Source organism: Salarias fasciatus, unplaced genomic scaffold (assembly GCF_902148845.1).
Source record: "Salarias fasciatus unplaced genomic scaffold, fSalaFa1.1, whole genome shotgun sequence".
In the NCBI taxonomy this organism is placed as follows: Eukaryota; Metazoa; Chordata; class Actinopteri; order Blenniiformes; family Blenniidae; genus Salarias; species Salarias fasciatus.
In genome coordinates this window covers 156,927-176,096 of record NW_021941390.1, presented here as the reverse complement: position 1 = coordinate 176,096, position 19,170 = coordinate 156,927, and the positions used below count along the sequence as shown (strand labels likewise).

Sequence of the window (19,170 nt, the reverse complement as noted above, 5' to 3'; positions counted from 1 at the left end):
TGAAGTCTTCTGAGATGTGGACCCCCAGGAACTTGAAGCTCTCCACTCTCTCTACTTCCTCCCCATCGATGTAGAGGACAGAGTGCTCAGTTCGCTTTGCTCTTCTTAAGTCCACTATCATCTCCTTGGTCTTTCCAGTGTTGAGGTTCAGGTTGTTGTGACGACACCACCGTCGTAGATGCTGGACTTTCTCCCTGTAGGCTGATTCATCAATGTCTCTGATCAGGCGGTGGTTGCTTTGTTCTGTCTCGTTACTGTAAATATTGACATATTACCATTATGCTTATTCACTGTTTTTACTTTTACCGATCAATGTAACATCTTGAAGCCCTCTGAGGCAACTGTTGTTGTGATACTGGGCTATACAAAAATAAATTGATTGACTGATTGATTGAGTCCTATGACGGTGGTGTCGTCTGCAAACTTAACGATGGTGTTGCTGGGGTGAGCAGGAGAGCAGTCATGTATGAACAAGGAGTAGAGAAGGGGACTGAGGACACACCCCTGAGGAGTGCCGGTGTTCAGGATGAGAGTGGAGGTGTGGTTTCTGATCCTGACATTCTGGGGTCTGTTACTGAGGAAATCCAGTATCCAGGAACACAGTGAGGAGCCGAGCCCCAGGTTGCTCCACTTCATAACCAGTGTGTGAGGAAGAACTGTATTGAAGGCGGAGCTGAAATCCACAAACAGCATTCTCACGTAGGTGTTACACCCTTCCAGGTGTGTGAGGGCTGTGTGGAGAGATGTGATGACGGCGTCTTCCATTGACCTGTTTGCCCTGTATGCAAACTGATGTGGATCGAGGTCAGGAGGAATAGCAGCCTTAATGTGGGAGGATATGAGTCTTTCGAAGCATTTGGTTATGATGGGGGTCAGAGCAACAGGGCGATAGTCATTCAGGCAGCTCACTGTGCTCTTCTTGGGTACAGGGACGATGGTAGCTGTTTTAAGGCAGGTGGGGACTGCAGACTGTAGCAGCGAGAGGTTAAAGATGGTGGTGAAAACCTCTGCCAGCTGTTTAGCACAGGACTTTAGCACTCTTCCTGGGATGCCGTCTGGACCCGGTGATTTCCTCACATTGACTCTGCTCAGGGTGTCTCTGACCTGATGCTGCTGCAGCTGGATGGGGTGTCGGTCCTCTCGGGCAGAGCAGCCAAGGTGGGGGCCTGTCCATTGTGTTGGTCAAAACGGGCAAAGAACCGGTTCAGAGTGTCTGGTAGAGTGCTGTCTGTGCAAACTGATGTTGTCTGACCATCCTTATAGCCGGTGAGTCTCTTGACCCCTTGCCACATGTTCCGGGTGTTGTTGTTGTCAAAGTGCTTCTCAATGCGCTGTTTGTATTTGCGCTTGGCCGTTTTGATGCCTTTCTGCAGGGATCACCGTGCCTCTTTATAAGCCTGCTGATCTCCTGACTTAAAGGCGGTCCCCCGTGCTCTCAGCAGAGTGCGCACCTCACTGTTAAACCATGGTTTTTGGTTTGGAGACACTTTAACAGTCCTTGTTGTTGTGACACTCTCGGAGCAGAAGTTGATGTAGGAGAGCACAGCAGATGTGTGACTCTCCAGGTCTGCCCCTTCTGCAAATATCCCCCAGTCTGTGGTCTCAAAACAGTCCTGCAGGGCTGAGGTGGCTTCTTCGGTCCATACACGAACTGTTTATGTTGACAGTTTCTGACTGCAGATCTTAGGTCTATAAGCAGGCATCAGGGACAGAGAGAGATGGTCTGAGAGTCCCAGATGTGGCAGGGGGGACGCTTTGTAGGCACCAGAAATGTTTGTGTAGACCTGGTCCAGAATGTTGCTTTCCCTTGTTGGAAAGTTCACATTCTTAGAGAATCTTGGCAGCACTGACTTGAGATTGGCATGATTAAAGTCACCTGCTGCAATCGTAACACAGTCAGGGTGCGCCGAAAGCTGCTGGTTTATGGAACGTTGTAGCGTATCCATAGCAACCTTAGCATTAGCCTGCGGCGGCACATAAACTGCTGCTATGATGACGGATGTTATTTCTTGTGGTGAGTACAGAGGTCTACATTGTACTATCAAGTACTCTATGTCCGGACAGCAGTGAATGTCCTTAATCGTGGAGTTAGTGCACCAGTTATTGTTCCCATAGACACACAGTCCTCCGCCGCGTATCTTACCGGATGCCATTGTTCTGTCCGCTCAGAAGTTAGCGTAGCCTGCTAGCTCGATCACGGCATCTGGGATGAGAGAGTCCAGCCAAGTCTCTGTTATTACCATCGCACAGTAATCCAAACAGTGTGAGGTAATCCGCAGTCGTAGTTCGTCCATTTTGTTGTTGAGCGACCGGGAGTTGGCGAGAAAAAGACTCGGAATGGGCGGTTTGTGAGGGTTAGCATTTAGCCTGGCCCTTAGCCCGGCTCTCTTCCCTCTCTTTTGCTTGCGATGCCTCTGTCGCCTGTGCCACTTCAGCGGGAGGATGGTGTGAGCAGAGTCCTCAGTCAACCAGATCTCCGGTGGAAGGAAGTCCCAGCTGCTGTTTGTAAACAAGCAGCGGTTTCCGTTGTCCTTAACCATGATCAGCTCTGCTCTGCTGTACTGCACATGAGCGACAGTGAGTCCGTAGTGAAAAAGAAAGTTGAGAACAAACAATAAAGCACGGAAGTTGCTGGAATGTGGAGAGCACCAGGCCGCTGCATTCACACGCGCCACCATCATGACAGGTAGAGTCATTTGTTTAGGTCAGCCTTTGACTGTTTATGTAATGAAGTGACATATTTTATATATTTTTGTTTTAATGGTGCATTCAGCAGTGTGCACGTTTTATGTCAAACAGTGCCCCCTGCAGGCCTTGGGCGTAATGCAGCTTAGTGAAACACTCGTGCCTGTGGCTTCCGTGCACAGAAGAGGGGAACTCCTTCCTCGCTCTTTTAGTAGCGCTCGAGTAAAATGTAAGTTTCTTTTACCTGGTGGAGTCTGTGTGGAGCTGTGGCAGTGCTAGAAGCCAGTCTGTTCTTACTTTCTGGAAGATCCTGCTCAGTTGTTGCTCACTAAGCATCTGGCGGAGTAATGGCGGACAAAGCGAAACTTAAGGAAATCAGGTCAGTGGGAGCGCGCATTACCTCACATCATCTCAAATTCTCCCAAAAAAATTCTGGTGCCGGACCGGCACTGCAACTTTTAAGTGACAATTTAGCGCTGTTAGCGGTACTTGCAATGAATATGTCAGGGCACATTGGGCACATCATTAAAAATGTGTAACATATTTATGGTGGAAATTAAGTATTTTTAAAGTTGAAAGCCTCTTTAATGCACCTTTTAAATCACTTTAATAAAACATGAATTAAAACTTAAATTAAGACAATATAAAACAAACTCAATGATAAAAATACAGTCCAAAAGACAAAAAAAAAAGACAACACATCTACTTCTCGTTCATTCTTGGCTTTCTGACCACCTTCTTCACCTGGAAACAAAAAGGACATTTTTAATGTTGTCTAACAGACCTTCTCTCACTGCTGCCTCATTCTGAAACCATTTCTGATCACAGGTATTTCCTCCTCCACACACGAAGGGTAAACACTGGTTTACATCGACAGTGACATAATGAAAGTCTTCTTCAGGTTCACCCACCTGGCTGGCGAGCCTCAGAGAGTTGAGAGTTTCCCCAAAGCTGTCCGGCTCTGGGGCGATGTTCACAAACATCAGGCTGGAAAGATTAAAACACCAGGTTAAGAGATGCCCATTTCTTTACAGGAGCAGGAGGTTAATGTCCACTGCACTGATTATCAAAGTGTGGCACAGCAGCTCCCTCTAGTGGTACAAGAAGGAAAGAACAAGAGAAACTCTTCTGTCATGGAAAGTGGAAGCTGTGGAGGTTGTTATTTACTGTGTTTAGAGGAGATAAGAGATGCTGCACTGGGTTATGATGTGTTACAATCATGATGGCGGGGTTTTCATCACTCACTTTTTCTCAGAGACTTTAAAAGGCTTGAAAAACATTTAAACAAGTGGACTATGGTGTTGGATTCTCCCCCGTTACATTAGTTTAGCTAGTTTAGCCAGCAGTGAAATGATCGTCCTCCTGGATTCAGATTCAGATAATCAAGCAGCAGAAACCTGATCAGGATCAACTCACGTTATGTAGTCACCTCCCAAGCATCCCTGCAGGAGGTAGGTCAGCTTAGAGTTCCTGTACAGAATGTGGCTCTCCTGGAAGAGAAGCAACAGTGAAGCTCAACCGGCGACCTTCTCTGAACGATGTTTGCTTCACTTTAGAAGAGCAGCATGAACTTTGTTGGCCAGCGCGGAGATGACGATGCTCAGGTTAGACAGGGAGCTGTTGATGGCCGTCATCTCTTTGAAGCATTCGCCAGAAGACTGGCTCTTCGCCATACGCTCACTGCCAGCCAGGTCCACCAGGCACAGGGTGGCTGCACGTGCGCGCACACACACACACACACACAGAATGAACACATGCACCTTTCAATAACACAAAGCTATGACACAACCCACTATTAAGGCTATGTAAAGCAGATCACACTTGCACTTGACCTCCCTGTCAGCGTTCACTCCCTCAATACCCAGCTGGAAGACTGAGTGGGAGCAGGAGGAGTGGTGATTCTGAGCCGTGGCACGGTTGTGATTGGCCAAGGCGATCAGACCCAGAACCTGCGGGAGGAGAAGTCCTCTGATCAGCACTCACACCTCTTCACCAGGTCACAAGTTATCCGGTACTTGCTGCCTGCTGCCGCACCTCGTCCTCGGTGGAGACCTTCCTGTAGGACAGGTTGTTGATCGTCTCCTTGTTGTTGCCCGTCTTTTGGATCTCATGCTTGGGCCTCTGGCTGGCCTTGCTGGTGTACAGGAGGTCTCGCAGTATCTCATTGTAGATTTCCACAAAGCTGGCTGTAAAGGTGAACTGAAATAAAGTACAGAGTTACACTCGAGTTCTTTCCTCGCTGCTAATTCCCTTCTCTTTATGAATGATACGCAGAAACAACCTCCCAGCCTTGTGGTCCCAGCTTCTCGGCTGCTCTGAAGATAATAATATAATAATAATACAGTTTATTTGTAATGCGCTTTACATTTCAAAAGAAATCTCGAAGTGCTACAGAACAAGATTAAAAACAATTCTCAAGGCAGAAATACAGAAAAAAAGGAACATATTAAAACTTCAAGTCGCTATGATGGAAAAGACAGTGGATCTAATAGGCCTTTTTAAACAATAATGTCTTTGGGCCTTTTTTAAAGGTTTCCACACTTAGTGGGGCCCTCAGGGTCTCAGGGAGAGCATTCACAGCCGAGGGGCCACTGCCTGGAAGGCCCTGTCTCCCATGGTGGAGAGTTTAGTCCTGGGTTGTTGGAGGCAGTAGGTGGAAGAGGAGGAGGAGCGGAGACTTCGTGTGGTGGTATGCGGTGTAAGTAGTTCGCGGAGGTAGGACGGGGCAGTTCCATGTAGGCACTGGTGAGTGAGGACGCAGACTTTGTAGTGGATTCTGTATTTAAAGCTGGTGTCTGGAGTTTCCGTTCATTTCCAACGTCTGTATCATTTTTCAACAGAGCTTCAATGTGTCAGTCTGGTTCGATACTGCAATATAATATCAGCATAAAGCAATATAAAAATTTATTCATGAGCCCCGCCTTCATCTCATAGACCCCCATGTTATCCGAAAAAGCGCCGGTCAGCGTCAGCCAATAGATTTCGAGCTTCCACATTCTCGTGTTGTCAATCAAAGTGTGTGTGCAGCCAGAGAGCACGGCCGCTCGCCCAGGCAGAGGTGAGTTAGCTCCGCAGCAGCCGCCGCGCTTACCTTGGATATATCCACCGTCTGCTGAACGTCCACCGTAAACAGCTAAACATGTAGGATGCTGCAGGACTCGGAGGCTCTGATTTTCACCGGACAGATAATAGCGTACACAATTAAAGGGGCGTGGATTGGTCACTCATGAAAGCAGAGGGAGGGCGGAACCTCGAGACATTGGATTAAAAAAAAACCTCTCTCTTTCAAAACTCCGGACACGAGCTTTAATTGGCAGCCAGTGGAGAGTTTTGAGTATCGTCGTGATATGATCAAATTTGCTCCTCCTCGTCAAGATCCGGGCAGCACAGTTCTGAATGTGCTGCAGCTTTTGCAGATTCTTGCCAGGGATCCCGACGAGGAGGGCATTGCAGTAATCCAGCCTGGAGGAGATGAAGGCATGGACCAGCCTCTCAGCGTCTGGCTGGGAGAGGGAGGGGCGGAGTTTGGCGATGTTTTTGAGATGGAAGAAAGAGATTTTACAGAGGTGGTTTATGTGGGTTTCAAGAGTGAGCTGAGGGTCAAAGATGACTCCAATATTTTTAACAGTGGATGACAGGGAAATGTTATGATCAAAAATGGGAATACTGCTGAGGGGGAGGGACCGAGTTTGATGTGTGGTACCAACCAAGATGGCTTCTGTTTTGTTGCTGTTTAGTTGAAGAAAATTTTCAGACATCCATGCCCTTATCTCCTCCAGGCAAACACAGAGAGCTGGTGGTAGAGCTGAGGGGAGTGCGGAGTCCATTTTTATGTATAATTGAGTGTCGTCGGCGTAGCAGTGAAATGAGACATTGTTTTTGAATGATATGACCAAGGGGAAGCATGTATATGGAAAAGAGGGTTGGACCGAGAACTGAACCTTGTGGTACACCACAGCTTACAGAATGAGGGTAAGACTTGGATTTGCCGAGTTGCACGTATTCTATTCTGTCCGTGAGGTAGGATTGGAACCATTTGAAAGTGGTTCCAGTGATACCAATCACTGATTGGAGGCGATGGAGCAGAATGGCGTGATCAACGGTATCGAAGGCAGCTGACAAGTCCAGTAACAGGAGGAGGGATGGTGAGCCCTGGTCCGCAGCCATGAGCAGATCGTTCATGACGCGGACCAGAGCTGTCTCTGTGCTGTGTGCAGATCGGAAACCAGATTGAAATTTTTCATATAAGTGATGGCTATGTAGATGGAAATGTAGTTGGGCTGCAACCACCTTTTCTAGTACTTTGGAGAGGAAAGGTAAATTTGAAATAGGCCTGTAGTGAGCAAGGATTTCGGGGTCGAGAGAGGGCTTTTTCAGATGGGGGCGGATGACTGCTGTTTTGAGAGCTGGAGGGACCTGACTGGACTGGAGAGACTGGTTAATGATTTCTGTGATCAGTGGACTAATGGCTGCAATGTTGGATTTCAGTAGGGAGGGAGGCAAGGGGTCCCGAGGGCATGTGGAGGGTTTCATGTTTTTTATGAACCTCTCCAACTCTGAATGAGTGATATTTGAGAAAATGGCAAATGAGTGTAGTGGCATAGGGAGAGTGGTATCAGAGAGGGGTGAGGCTGTAGTAGGGATGTTCGACCGGATTGAGGCTACCTTATTGGTGAAGAAGTCCATGAATCTGTTGCACTGATCGGTGCTGACATCGGTGTGTGTGTGAGAGGGAGGTTTGATCAGTGAATTGATTGTTGAGAACAACTGTTTAGAGTTACTGGTGCTGTTTGAGATTTTATAGGAGAAATATTGAGACCTGGCTGTGTTTAGTGCTCTGGAATATGATTGTTGATGCTCGCGGTAGGCCTGTTTGTGCACATGTAAACCACTGGAGACATCTTAATTCCAGGGCACGGCCAGCTGTTTTCATTTTGCGCAGCTCTGGGGTGTACCATGGGGCAGATCGGGAGAAAGTAACTGTTTTAGTCTTTAGGGGTTCATGTGACTCGAGGATGTTATGGAGATTTAAGTTATAGTGGTCAACAGAACCATTAACTGATGGGAACTGCGTGACTGGTGAAATTTCCTGTATGTCGTGGTTGAAGAGTGTCGTGTCTATTTCTTTTATGTTTCTGAACTGGATTTGCCGTCTTGTTTTTGGGTGGGAACCTGCTAGGGGCAGTTCCAGAGAGATGGCCTTATGGTCTGACATTCCCATGTCGAAGACTTGCAAGTTTGTGATTGCAGGGACAGTGTCGGTTATTACAAGATCGAGTATATGACCTTTTGCGTGAGTGGGTACTGTGACATGCTGGGAGAGATGCAGATAGTCCAGGAGTTCAAGGAATTCTGCAGCAGGGGGATTTGTAGGACAGTCAACATGCAGATTGAAATCTCCCATTATGAGTGTATTTCGTGATGTTGCACAAATTGACGTGAGAAGCTCTTGTAGTTCATTTATAAATCCAGGACATGTTTTTGGAGGGCGGTAAATGAGGAGAAATGTTGGTGTTTCTTTTTGTGATCTACATTTGAATGTAAGACACTCAAAGGTAGTCAGCTGTGGTTGTGGGAGGGGGGTTACAGTAAGGTCTTTATGGTAAATGATAGCAAGACCCCCTCCACGACCAGAGGTCCTGGCCTTCTCCAGAAAGGAGTATCCTGGGGGACAAGCTTCATTTAGTGTGATGTAAGATTGTGGTTTGTGCCAGGTTTCAGTAAGGCACATCATATGCAATTGATTATCAAGGATATGGTCCAATATTAGTCTGGTTTTATTTGTAAGTGATTGAGAATTGAAAAGTGTTATTTTGATTTTGGATATGGGATGATGTTTTGGAAAAGTCCAGAGAAGGCGAAAATCCATCCTGCATTTTCCATGTCTCCGGTGTGTCTCAGCCTGATGTAATCTGTTATTGTTTCTTGTGGTGGTCGTTCTCGGATGATGTAGCTGCCAGTGACGCGTTGCGTGAGTGCCGGTGGAGTCGTGGTGGAGGTGAGCTGGTGGAGTATTCCCTGTTCTTGGCAAAGATCGACGATCTTCGCGCAGAATGTGGTCGGCGGTTGTGGAGCCCGTGCCCCTCTGCGCTGACTGGAGCGGCTGGGCTAGAGTGCACCGGCTGGAGGTTGAGATCCAGCGAGGCTAGCACCCGCGGACTGTCCCAGTTGGAGACGCCACTCCCGGGCTCCATCCCGCTGATCGCCTCGGTCGTCCTGGGCACCGGTGACACCGTGACACTCGCAGGGAGAGCAGATGGATGGAGGTGAGTTGATTGCGGTGCGGTGCAGAAAGAACAAGGTGAGAATACCTGAAAGTTATGGATGTTGCTCCCATTAGCGGCGATGTTAGCATGGTGGTGGCTCTGGTCTGGTCTGAGGTTGACGGGGCCTGGACACTGGTGAATGTCCCCAGATAGCAGGAGGCAGATGACGATGACAAGAGCGATGGTTTGCCGTTGTTTCAGTGCAGTTTTAGTAGTTGATTGATGGAAAAGGTGCGGATGAATAAATGTAGCAGCCAGGGCGTACTTTCCGAATCCAAAATGTTTGCATCCGTGGATTGTCATCGGCTTGTTTAACAATGACAGTTTCGGATCGTAAAAGTAATGATCCGACGGTGTCTGACACCAGAAAATGTCATGAACAGTATATGAATGAATAGAGCAGAGACTACTCCTGCCATACCTGGCGCCGCCATCTTCCACCAAGATCCTCACAGAGAGATATGATTGGCAGATACCAGTGAGATCTGCTGCACGGTTCGGGGAATACACCCCCTGTTGTCGTCAAACTCCTCCCCCTCCATGGTGAACGTCTTCCCGCTGCCCGTCTGGCCGTAGGCGAAGCAGCACACGTTGTGGCCATCCAGGGTCGACTGCACCAGCAGCGAGATCTCGTCAAAGACCTGCGGAGACAGGCTCCAGTCAGCGTCTCTTTCTGCAGAAGACGAGCGCAGAGTGGGTGGCAGGCGCTCACCTCCTGCTGTGAAGCCCCCGGCCCAAACACTCGGTCGAAGCTGAAGTTGTAGCTCTTCTGAGTTTCTGCCGTCTTGCCTGTGTGGGACTGAAACGCAGGGCCGTCAGGTTGGGATGTTGTGCTGCTGCAGGCTGTGGTGGTGTGCAGCGCTGTGCGCTCGCCTTCTTGGTTTTGGCCAGCTTTATCCTGTTGTTTGTTGCTAACTGGATGTGCCTCCTGAGGCCGCTGCCCTGCAGGGGGCGCACTCTGCAAAACACCCTTATGTTTCCCTGTGAAAGAGGAGAGATGCATGAAGTTACATCTTCTGACAGAATGATGCTCTGAGGAAAGACAGAAACTCCAGAAGCTTTCTGTCTGGGAATGTGGACCAGCTGGATGGCCTGTGAGTGCCGGACTGCAACTCACCTTCAGCTCCTGGATGGTCATGTGGAGCCTCCAGCGCTCCATCTCCCTGGCGTGGAGCTCGTCACTCAGCTGGGCCACGGTGTCGGTCAGGGAGCGGACCTGCTCCTCGGTGTCCCAGAGCATCGCCTGCAGGCGGGCCAGCGTGGACCCCTGCACGGACCGCTCCTTCTGCAGGCAGCTCTTCTCATAGGCCACCTTCTCTAACTCGCAGCGCAGATTGGACAGCTCTTGCAACTGCGTCTTATACTGACTGAAATGAGAGGAAAAGGAGCAGCACTCGCTTAGGCACAAATTAAAAACATCCATATCGCAAAGTTGTCCAGAGTGAATGCTCCTCTCACATGATTTGGCTTTTCAGCTTTGTCAGCGTTTCCTCCATTTCCAACTTCTCTTTGTGGCTGTGGGCCACCAAGCCTTTCAGCACCTCACTTTCCTGGTTGATGGACTGGAGCAGGGTCTGGTGGTTTTGGATGTTGTCCTCCATTTCGCTCACCTTTCCCTGCACGTCCCTGGCATGGTGCCGGGGGGTGCCGCTGCCACCTGGAAGAATCAAGTTCCAGAGAGAGGAGACACTACACATGAAGATATAAAAAGCTCTAATGGTTGAATCCCATTTCGCCACGATAATGGAATTTAAAGGGGTACAGCGCAGTTTTAAATATTAAATGTTCAATTATTCACACCCACACACGTTTTCACCTTTGCCTGATGGGCAGCAAGAGCTGTTTTTGCAAGATCGCAGTCGCTCCTATTGTCCTGTTCAGGGCACTGAAGGCACAGCAATATGAGTGATTCGGGTACGAATCGCTCTGAGCCTGATGTAATGTGCCTCCCACCGGCCTGGTAATCCTTAAGTTTCGATTTGTCCGCCATTACTCCGCCAGACGCTTAGCAGCAACAACTGAGCAGTACTGAGGATGGAGCTTCCAGAAAGTAAGAAAATACCGGCTTCTAGCGCTGCCACGACTCCAGCACAGACCCCACAAGGCAAAATAAACTTACATTTTACTCGAGCGCTGCTAAAAGAGCGAGGAAGGAGTTCCCCTCTTCTGTGCACGTACATGGGCACAAGCCACATTCACAAGCTTTTCACTAAGCTACAGTTACACCTAAGGCCTGCAGGGGTCGCTGTTTCGCATAAAACGAGCAAACTGCGCTGTGCTCCTTTAATGAGACCCTAACCAACTGCCTCGTGGACATAATGTCCAAAGCTAACCCGAGTCCCGAATGCCAATTTCTTGACAATGTATACCCAACAGCCCCAAAAGAAGATAAGCCACCGATATTTATACCAAATCAGGCTAATGTTACATGCATGACACGCGGTTCAACTGGTTCTAAGGACTACGGGCAGATCAATAGCGCTTGGTGTGCGAAGACGATTGATGTAACAGAATGGAAAAATTCGACCCGGCTAACGGTGGCAAGAGCGGACGTATGGTGGTACTGTGGACGAAAGACCCTCCACGGATACCTGGCACCAAAATGGAAAGGTAAATGCGGACTGGTGTCACTGATCTCCTCGGTGAGAGTTTTCCCCGCGAGTGCAAAATTACTTTATGAATCATCCCGGAAATACGCACCTTACTATCAGGCCGGTGAATGAACACTGAGAAAAAGATCAATAGAACCGACAGATTCCCCAGTCTATATAGACACAATCGGTATACCTCGCGGGGTACCAGACGGGTACAAACTAGTTAACGAAATAGCTGTGGGTTTTGAATCAATTCTGATCTGGATCACGCCGCCAAAAAACACAGAGAGAATTAACTACGTGCACTACAATGTCCAGAGACTGAGCAACTTCACCACAGACTTTGCTATAGCGACTACTGAACAACTGGGGGCGACTTCCCTCACTTCATATCAAAACAGAGTGGCGCTGGATTTCCTATTGGCTGACAAAGTCGGTGTATGCAGCATGTTTGGCACTGTTTGCTGCACGTTGATCCCAAATAATACGGCGCCAGATGGTTCTCTAACTAGAGCCTTAGAAGGCCTGAGAGCCATGTCAGAGGAATTGACTGAACACTCTGGAATACATCATCCTGCGGCAGATTGGTTTGAAAATATCTTTGGAAAATGGCAGAAATATGTTGAAATTCTACTGATGCCACTCCTCGTGATTGTAGTGGTTCTGCTACTCTGCGGGTGCTGCTGTATCCCATGTATCAGAGCACTCTGCATTAGATGTATCGATTCGCCCTTGGCAAGAAACCACACTTGAGATCCACCACCACCTTATCAATTGATCGAAACTGCCCCACCGATGTCTGCCTCTGAGCCCGGAGGTTCTGACATTGAAGAATACGCTCCCGAGGATGAGGACCAAGTGGGCGTGCTGGAGGATCCATGGCGATATCGGGATGAAGAGGATGAAGAGGACGACGCCGTCTGATGAAGATCACCTCCCCGCCCCTCCCCATTTGAGTATAACATTTGCGTTGCTACTGCTGATACATACCCACATATATTCACGCTGCACACACGGAGAAACTCCGGAACTTTGACTTTTGAGCTTGATTATTTAGGATGATTTTTGGGTTAATTTTTTTTGTTTGTTTAGGTTTATTTAGGATGGTTTTTTAAATTATTTTTTAGAATGATTAAAGTATGGGATGATTTTTATGATGATTTAGAGGTTGATTAATGGGTTGATTCAGTTACACACTTTCTCTTTTTCTCTGTCTCTTTTTCTTCAGTAAGATTAAGTTTGATTTAGTGATTCATGTATTAATTTACAAAAAGGATATAAACACTAGAAAGGAAAAAAATCAGAAAAAATTACAATTATTTTAAAAATTAGGGCTGTCAAAAATAACGCGTTAATTGCGTTAGTTTATGCAATCAATCTCGTTAAAACTTTTAACGAAGTTTAACACATGCGCATCATGACAAGCCTCACCTCTACCAGCAGGTGGCGGTAGTGCACCCGCGTGGAATGCAAGCTGCCTGCAAGCTGCCAGCAACCGCAGAAGAAAAAGCCTCACCTCAGCCTCGGCTGATTGGGAAGCTTTTTCGGCACTACAGACTGTTTATCTGCTCCTTAATTACGGATTATTTAGAGGAAATGAAGCACATACACTGTCAGTACATTATCATTAAGTATTAAAGTTTATTTAGCCTTTTTTTTCTGTTTCTGAATCCCGGGGGCGGCGCTGGAGCGATTAGTTTACTTTCACTTCTGTCTGCAGACATTCTCCTCCCTCCAGACAGAGTCTGCTCTCTTTCCACGAGTTTTTCACTCTTTCCGTGTCTTTAAGTGGAGCCATCAGGCTGGAGCTCCGTCTACTTTCACTTTTACCATCATGTTTTGTCTGCTGCGCGGACGTCCGCGTGGAAACGAGCGGACAGGAATTCATGACGATTCTTACGTCACGCGGACCAACGCGCAGCGCACACCCACGCGGACATGTGAAGCTGGACGGGCAGCAGACAGGAGGCAAAGGAGGCCTGGTCAATTAATTTATCAAAACAGAAGAAGAAAGCAATATGGAGGGAGATGAGCCGGCTGGCCCCATGGATTCTACTTCATTGATTAAAAAAATGTTGAAGCAGTTTTCTGTTTTCCACATAAAAAGGAACACTGGCTAAGAATGACCTGTTTAATTGTATAAGAATAAATTGTGGTATCTCTTAGTTTTACTTTTCTTGTGGTACTACATTTGTTACAGACCTAAAAATGTAACTCCTGCCAAAAGCCAACTGCAGACGGACTGCAGAGGGAGCGCTGCACACACACAGACAATATGTTATGGTGTGCATGTTTTAGTTTTTTGAATATTTATTTTATCTGGAGCCTTAAAGGGGCTGTATCATGCTTTTTTAGCTACTCCAAACCCTAGAAATGGCATTAACATGGTTATAGTTTATTTTTGGCGCTAAGGAAAAGTAATTTTATGTGAAATAAAAGATTTTCTGCGGCTAATTCTGAAACCCAGAAGAGAAAACGCTCCGTTTCACTGAAAATCCCGCCTCTCCCCCTGTGGACTTTGACTGACAGCTACTTCAACTAATCAGCGCTTCAAAACAAATACACTAGCTAGCTTTAGCTCTTAAGCTCTAGCTTCTCCACACGCAAAAACGTCTTTTTCTGTGAGAAACTCACCAAGCGCAGACCCTCCAGACCCTTCAGACTCTTGCTCTTGCTTGACTGTTGCTTTCAGACGATGGTCAAAGTTTATCCTCGAAATCGGAGTTACAAAAGGCAGCAACGCTGATTGCCGAGGGCCTGTGGGAGGGGGGCTCAGAGGAGCCATCTTCACAGTGTGATGTGAACGTGGGAAAACAGAGCGTTTTCACGGGTGTGGGAGGGGCTGCCTCTCCGAGCAGCACAAACACTGGGAAAGCTTAAACACGCAGGTACAAAGGAAAAAAACGCTTTGGGGTGTATTAGGTGAGTACATAACTATATAACAAGGCTAAAACATACAAAAAGTGAATTTTGCATGATACAGCCCCTTTAAATATAAGACACATCACCTGTTAAATATATATAATCACGTCCTGTCGTTTTTTTGTTAATGCAACACAGGAAAAAAGGGTATATTTCAGACATAGTTGGACATTGCGATTATTTGTGATTAATCATGATTAATTAATTTGGAAGCTGTGATTAATCTGATTAAAAATTTTAATCATTTGACAGCCCTAATTAAAATTAAAGTTACTGTTCAAAACGTAAATTAATTATATTAGATATATCATATTTTCTTGGAAAAAATAAAAAATAGAAAAATAATATAATTAAAATAATCATAAACTGAAGGGAAAAAAATCAATCAACCAATTGATAAAATCAGTAAATAAATAATGGTAATAGTAATAGCAATACAAATCACATAGTCTTTAGAGAACAGATCATACTTGGAATGATTGGGAAAATACATGTGATAATGGTAAGACTAAAATGACTTTTGGACACATGTAATGATTAAAAATGATTAGCATTAAAATCTTTAATATAAGTTTAAATTTCGTGTATAAACATTAGAAAATAGCTTTCATGCTTAATATTTTATTTAAACAAAATTGTGCAAATTGCTGGAGCTGTGATCTGTGGCAATTAAGGGTTTAGAGCTCCTGAGGAAAGGTTTTCCATCAGTACGGAGGTGGACAGGCCCAGATCAGTGATGGGACGCTTGCTGTTTTTTCTTTTATCTTAACCTTTGAATTTTTTATTCTTTTACTTTTTCTCTTTTCATCTTCTTTCCCTACATGCAGATTTACACACGCGTCTGGCAATGAAGAACGCTTGCTGCTCTGAACTGCCTTTTCAACACGCTGACACAGAGCTGCGTATGTCTTGGGACGGTGAAGGATCCTGTCTGAGATCGGAATGTACCGAGAGGGGGCGGGGCTACGTCACAGAGGATTGATGACAGGCTATTTTACCTACCTCGGCATACACATTAACACTTACACACACTCACGCACACTCACATTCATTTTTTTGGTGATATGATGAAATCATATCAAAGGGGGGAACTGTTAGGGATATACTTTAATTAGCACTACTACTATGGGACAATTGTATTAGCTGCATATTAGGCCATTCCTGAGAGAAGTACACCAAGGTTATAAGATGTTCTGCTAAAGTGTAAACATACCCACACGTTCCGGAGAAACCAACACACACTCACTAGTGTTCCAAAACATACTGGATAAGGATGTCAGCTCTTGGTTGGCAGCTGACATCAATGTCAAATTGTCCAATTGCGAACAAAGTCCAGCCTCTCTGTCGGGGCCCAGCCCAGAAGAACATGGAATAAAAACTCTGTTTCATCAACAATCAGGATCCTTTCGGGGCGAAATACTTTGTATCTTTCCCTGTAAGGTCCAGCTGAGCATTACATCTGGCTATACTTAAATAAATGGTAATAATCTGAAGTCAGTCGTTCTGGCATTCTTTATACCAAGCATAGAATAAGAGAACCGGGTGGAGTCAGCGGGACGGAAGTCCTGGCTCCAACGTCATTATCTATATTTGACATTTTTACCAATCAAGGTAACATCTTGAAGCCTTTTGAGGCCAGTGTTGTTGTGATACTGCGCTATAGAAAAATAATTGATTGAAAATTGAACTCTTGCTGAGCCAAACATTCTGCACCACAAGAATTTTTTTGTCAATATTTCATAGAAATAAATGATGTGAAATACTATGCCATCAACTACAGAACCAGGTTGGACCAGCGCCACCTTCTGACAGACTGACTGTGGCACGATGACTCGTATGCAGGATCATCATTTCTGTCACATGAGAAGCAGGGGACTGGACTGGTCACCTGTTTCCAGGGCTGTGGATGCTGCAGGTGGTGTCATGTTCGCTCCTTTGGCTGCAGTGGAAGCGTCAGAAGGTTTGACAACACCTGAAGGAACAATACGAGATTAAGAACGAATGAAACATCAAGGCCAAGAGAGCCTTTAAAGGACATGCTCTATGATTTACCTCTGGGTGGTCCGACGGCCACAGTGGCAGCTCCTGCTCCTCTGACTGGCCGAGCTGCATGACGTACAGAGACCGATCCCAGTAAGACCAGATCACAATACAGGAAACAAGTATGAAAGAAAGCAAGGTAGACTCATGCAAAAGGTCTTGTCTGAACTTCTTTCAGAGCATCTTCCGGCCTGATTTGTCCCAACGACAACACGACTAGTTCTGTGACTGTGAGCAGTGACTTACACAGAGGAGGCCTGGCTGCCGCCACTGCAGACTGCTTGCTGCCAGTGTCTGCAGTCTGAGGTTTGCCTGGCTCTGAAGGCTCACAGATGATCGTCTGCAAACAAACAACAGCATCATTTCAGAGATTCCATTTCTCAAGGAAGATCAGAGTCTATATTCTTATGTACATTAACCACAGCTGGGTTTTGGTCACACATACGATTTTGAATGTCTCACAATGAATTTCACTGCATGAACTATACCAGCATCATCCCAGTTTTCAAATACAATATGACATAACACGCATATTCTTACATTTTGACTAAATAATCAGCTTCATTATCAAATAAAAGCTAACATCTTAATTTTTTTAAGACTGTAGACAATACAAACCTGAGCAGGAGCATAATCCTGGACCTCTGGTGGTGTTACTACCCTGCCACTGAGAGTAGACCTTAGCTGGATTGTTGGAGAAAACTCTGTTTATTCTCCTCGTCTCTGCTTCTCTGGTGTATCTCTTTAGGCAGGTAGCTCGGGCTGTGAATCTTTGCTTAGCAGTCTCCAGTGCCTCAGTTATTGACAACTTTCTGTATTTCTTGGGCAGTTCTTTCTTGAGATTCACCCTTCTGCTTAGTTCTGCGAGGAAGCTGACTTCTCTTCGTGTTGCCATGATTTTTGCCTCTGGCCTTCTTTTCCATGGAGGTTCTTGGTCACTCCGGCTACTCATGCTGTTCATCTTGTAGCCAAGCATCTCTAGGATGACTGTCGCTGTTGCATATATCAGCTGATTGGTCTCAGTGATGGTGTTGGTAGGGATTGTTAGCAGTGCTGTGTCCACATCTTCCAGTAGAGATTCCGATGGTACTTTATCATTACTTGGCCTTGGCAGCCAGGAGGGTGTTGAGTTCCCCCAGGACATCATGATCTTCTCTCTCAGGTCAGCTGTTCTCGTGTTCAGCTCTGTTATTGGGGCTTGGTACCCAATCTCGTAGGACCTGTCGTCCTGGCTCCCCCTTGATGTAGCATCTTGTACCGTGGGTGAGGTGCTGGGGCTTGGTACCCATTCCTGTTGCACCTCATCAATCTCCAACTGTGACAGTAAGTTCCTCTTGCGGATATTCAAGCACTGACTTGGTAGCTGTTTCTTAGGGCGTTTTTCAATATGCGTACTTCTATGTACTTGTGAACTCACGGACTCGTGAAACGTCATCAGTCAGAGACCAAGTACTGTTCCAATTCAAAATTCACATCTCACCAAGTACACATGAAATACCCGGATGTGACTAACTCCGCCCACTTTACCGAGTCTGCATCGGACCAGACTTGTGCAGACTTGAGAAGCAAAAATACCCAGAATGCATTTCGCAAGACATGCCGGAGGAGTAAACACACAGCAGTGAATAAAAAAAAAACTCTGAAATCTTAGCGTTATTGTTTAACAGAATGTAGTTTTAACAGTGTGTTTTAGGCGAGAATACAGCTGTTTAGAATGTTGATATGGGGTCAGTCTTTTCACATCAAGCTTATTTTAATTTTTTTTCCAACGATTTCAGACATCTGGGGACCGGACGGCTTAACGAGGCGACCCGGCGCTCAGCCTGCTGCATGTCGGTTGCAGCAGGCTACGACTCTCCGCTGTGGTTAAACAGAGGATATGGATCGTTTTGTGTGAATCCAGCAGTGTCTTGATCTAGTTTAATCTGTTTCAGAGTAAATCTGCTCAGCTGAAGGAAAGTTCACGTTTGAAGCTGTTTAATTTAACTTTAATTTATAGATGAGAAGTGAATGTTAATATTGACTATAAAGTTCAGTCTCACTGATGTAAATGTCTTCTACTGGTTCTACCGGTGAATGTTGTGCATTCAGACTAAAACCATGAACTATTTCAATCAAGGGACCACTGAGGAACCAGAACCTGGTCCAGAGGTGATCTGCAGCCAGATGTGGATGGAGGGAGGTTTGTTTTTCCATGCTTGAATTAATGCACGCATGAATAATATATTGAGTTGGTAGTGTGTGATTTCTTTTTTTTGTCCTCCTCAGAGACTTTCGGATGTCTGCAGGGTCGGCTGTGACGCCAAACAAGCTATAAATATAAGAGGTATAATATGAAGGCCTGATCCAAGGTATCAAAACTGTTTCTTTACTTTGAATGACACCAGAGAGGCTTCCTGTGATGGGTGTATTGTGATGTTATAGTAAGAATTCACTGTGTTCATGTTTGTGTTTCTGGTTATTGAGATAAAGCCTCTTCCTCCCAACAGGTTGCCAGTCTGGAGTCATAAAGGCCCCTGGGTGCTGCAGAGATGAGTCTCCACCTCCACCCAGCAGAAACCCAGCTGGTGGAGACAGGACCAGCTGGTTCATGGGGATCTGAGCAGGACCAGGGCCTCATCACATCCCAGGTTGTCAATATAGACCTCAGTAAACCTCCCTTT

The 19,170-nt window shown here is 46.2% G+C and overlaps 1 protein-coding gene across 1 annotated transcript; it reads right to left on the bottom strand.

Annotated features, from left to right (window-relative positions):
• Nucleotides 1-3,387: 3,387 nt before the first annotated feature.
• Nucleotides 3,388-17,796, bottom strand: LOC115385519 (carboxy-terminal kinesin 2-like). Its single transcript, XM_030087583.1, has 15 exons — nucleotides 17,766-17,796; nucleotides 16,520-16,573; nucleotides 16,356-16,439; nucleotides 10,410-10,608; nucleotides 10,069-10,318; nucleotides 9,825-9,932; nucleotides 9,664-9,750; nucleotides 9,437-9,592; nucleotides 4,967-5,008; nucleotides 4,720-4,884; nucleotides 4,505-4,634; nucleotides 4,257-4,396; nucleotides 4,102-4,175; nucleotides 3,597-3,672; nucleotides 3,388-3,429 (listed from the first exon to the last, which is right to left on the bottom strand). The coding sequence occupies exons 1-15, from the start codon at nucleotides 17,794-17,796 to the stop codon at nucleotides 3,388-3,390; spliced, it is 1,638 nt and encodes a 545-aa protein (XP_029943443.1).
• Nucleotides 17,797-19,170: the final 1,374 nt, after the last annotated feature.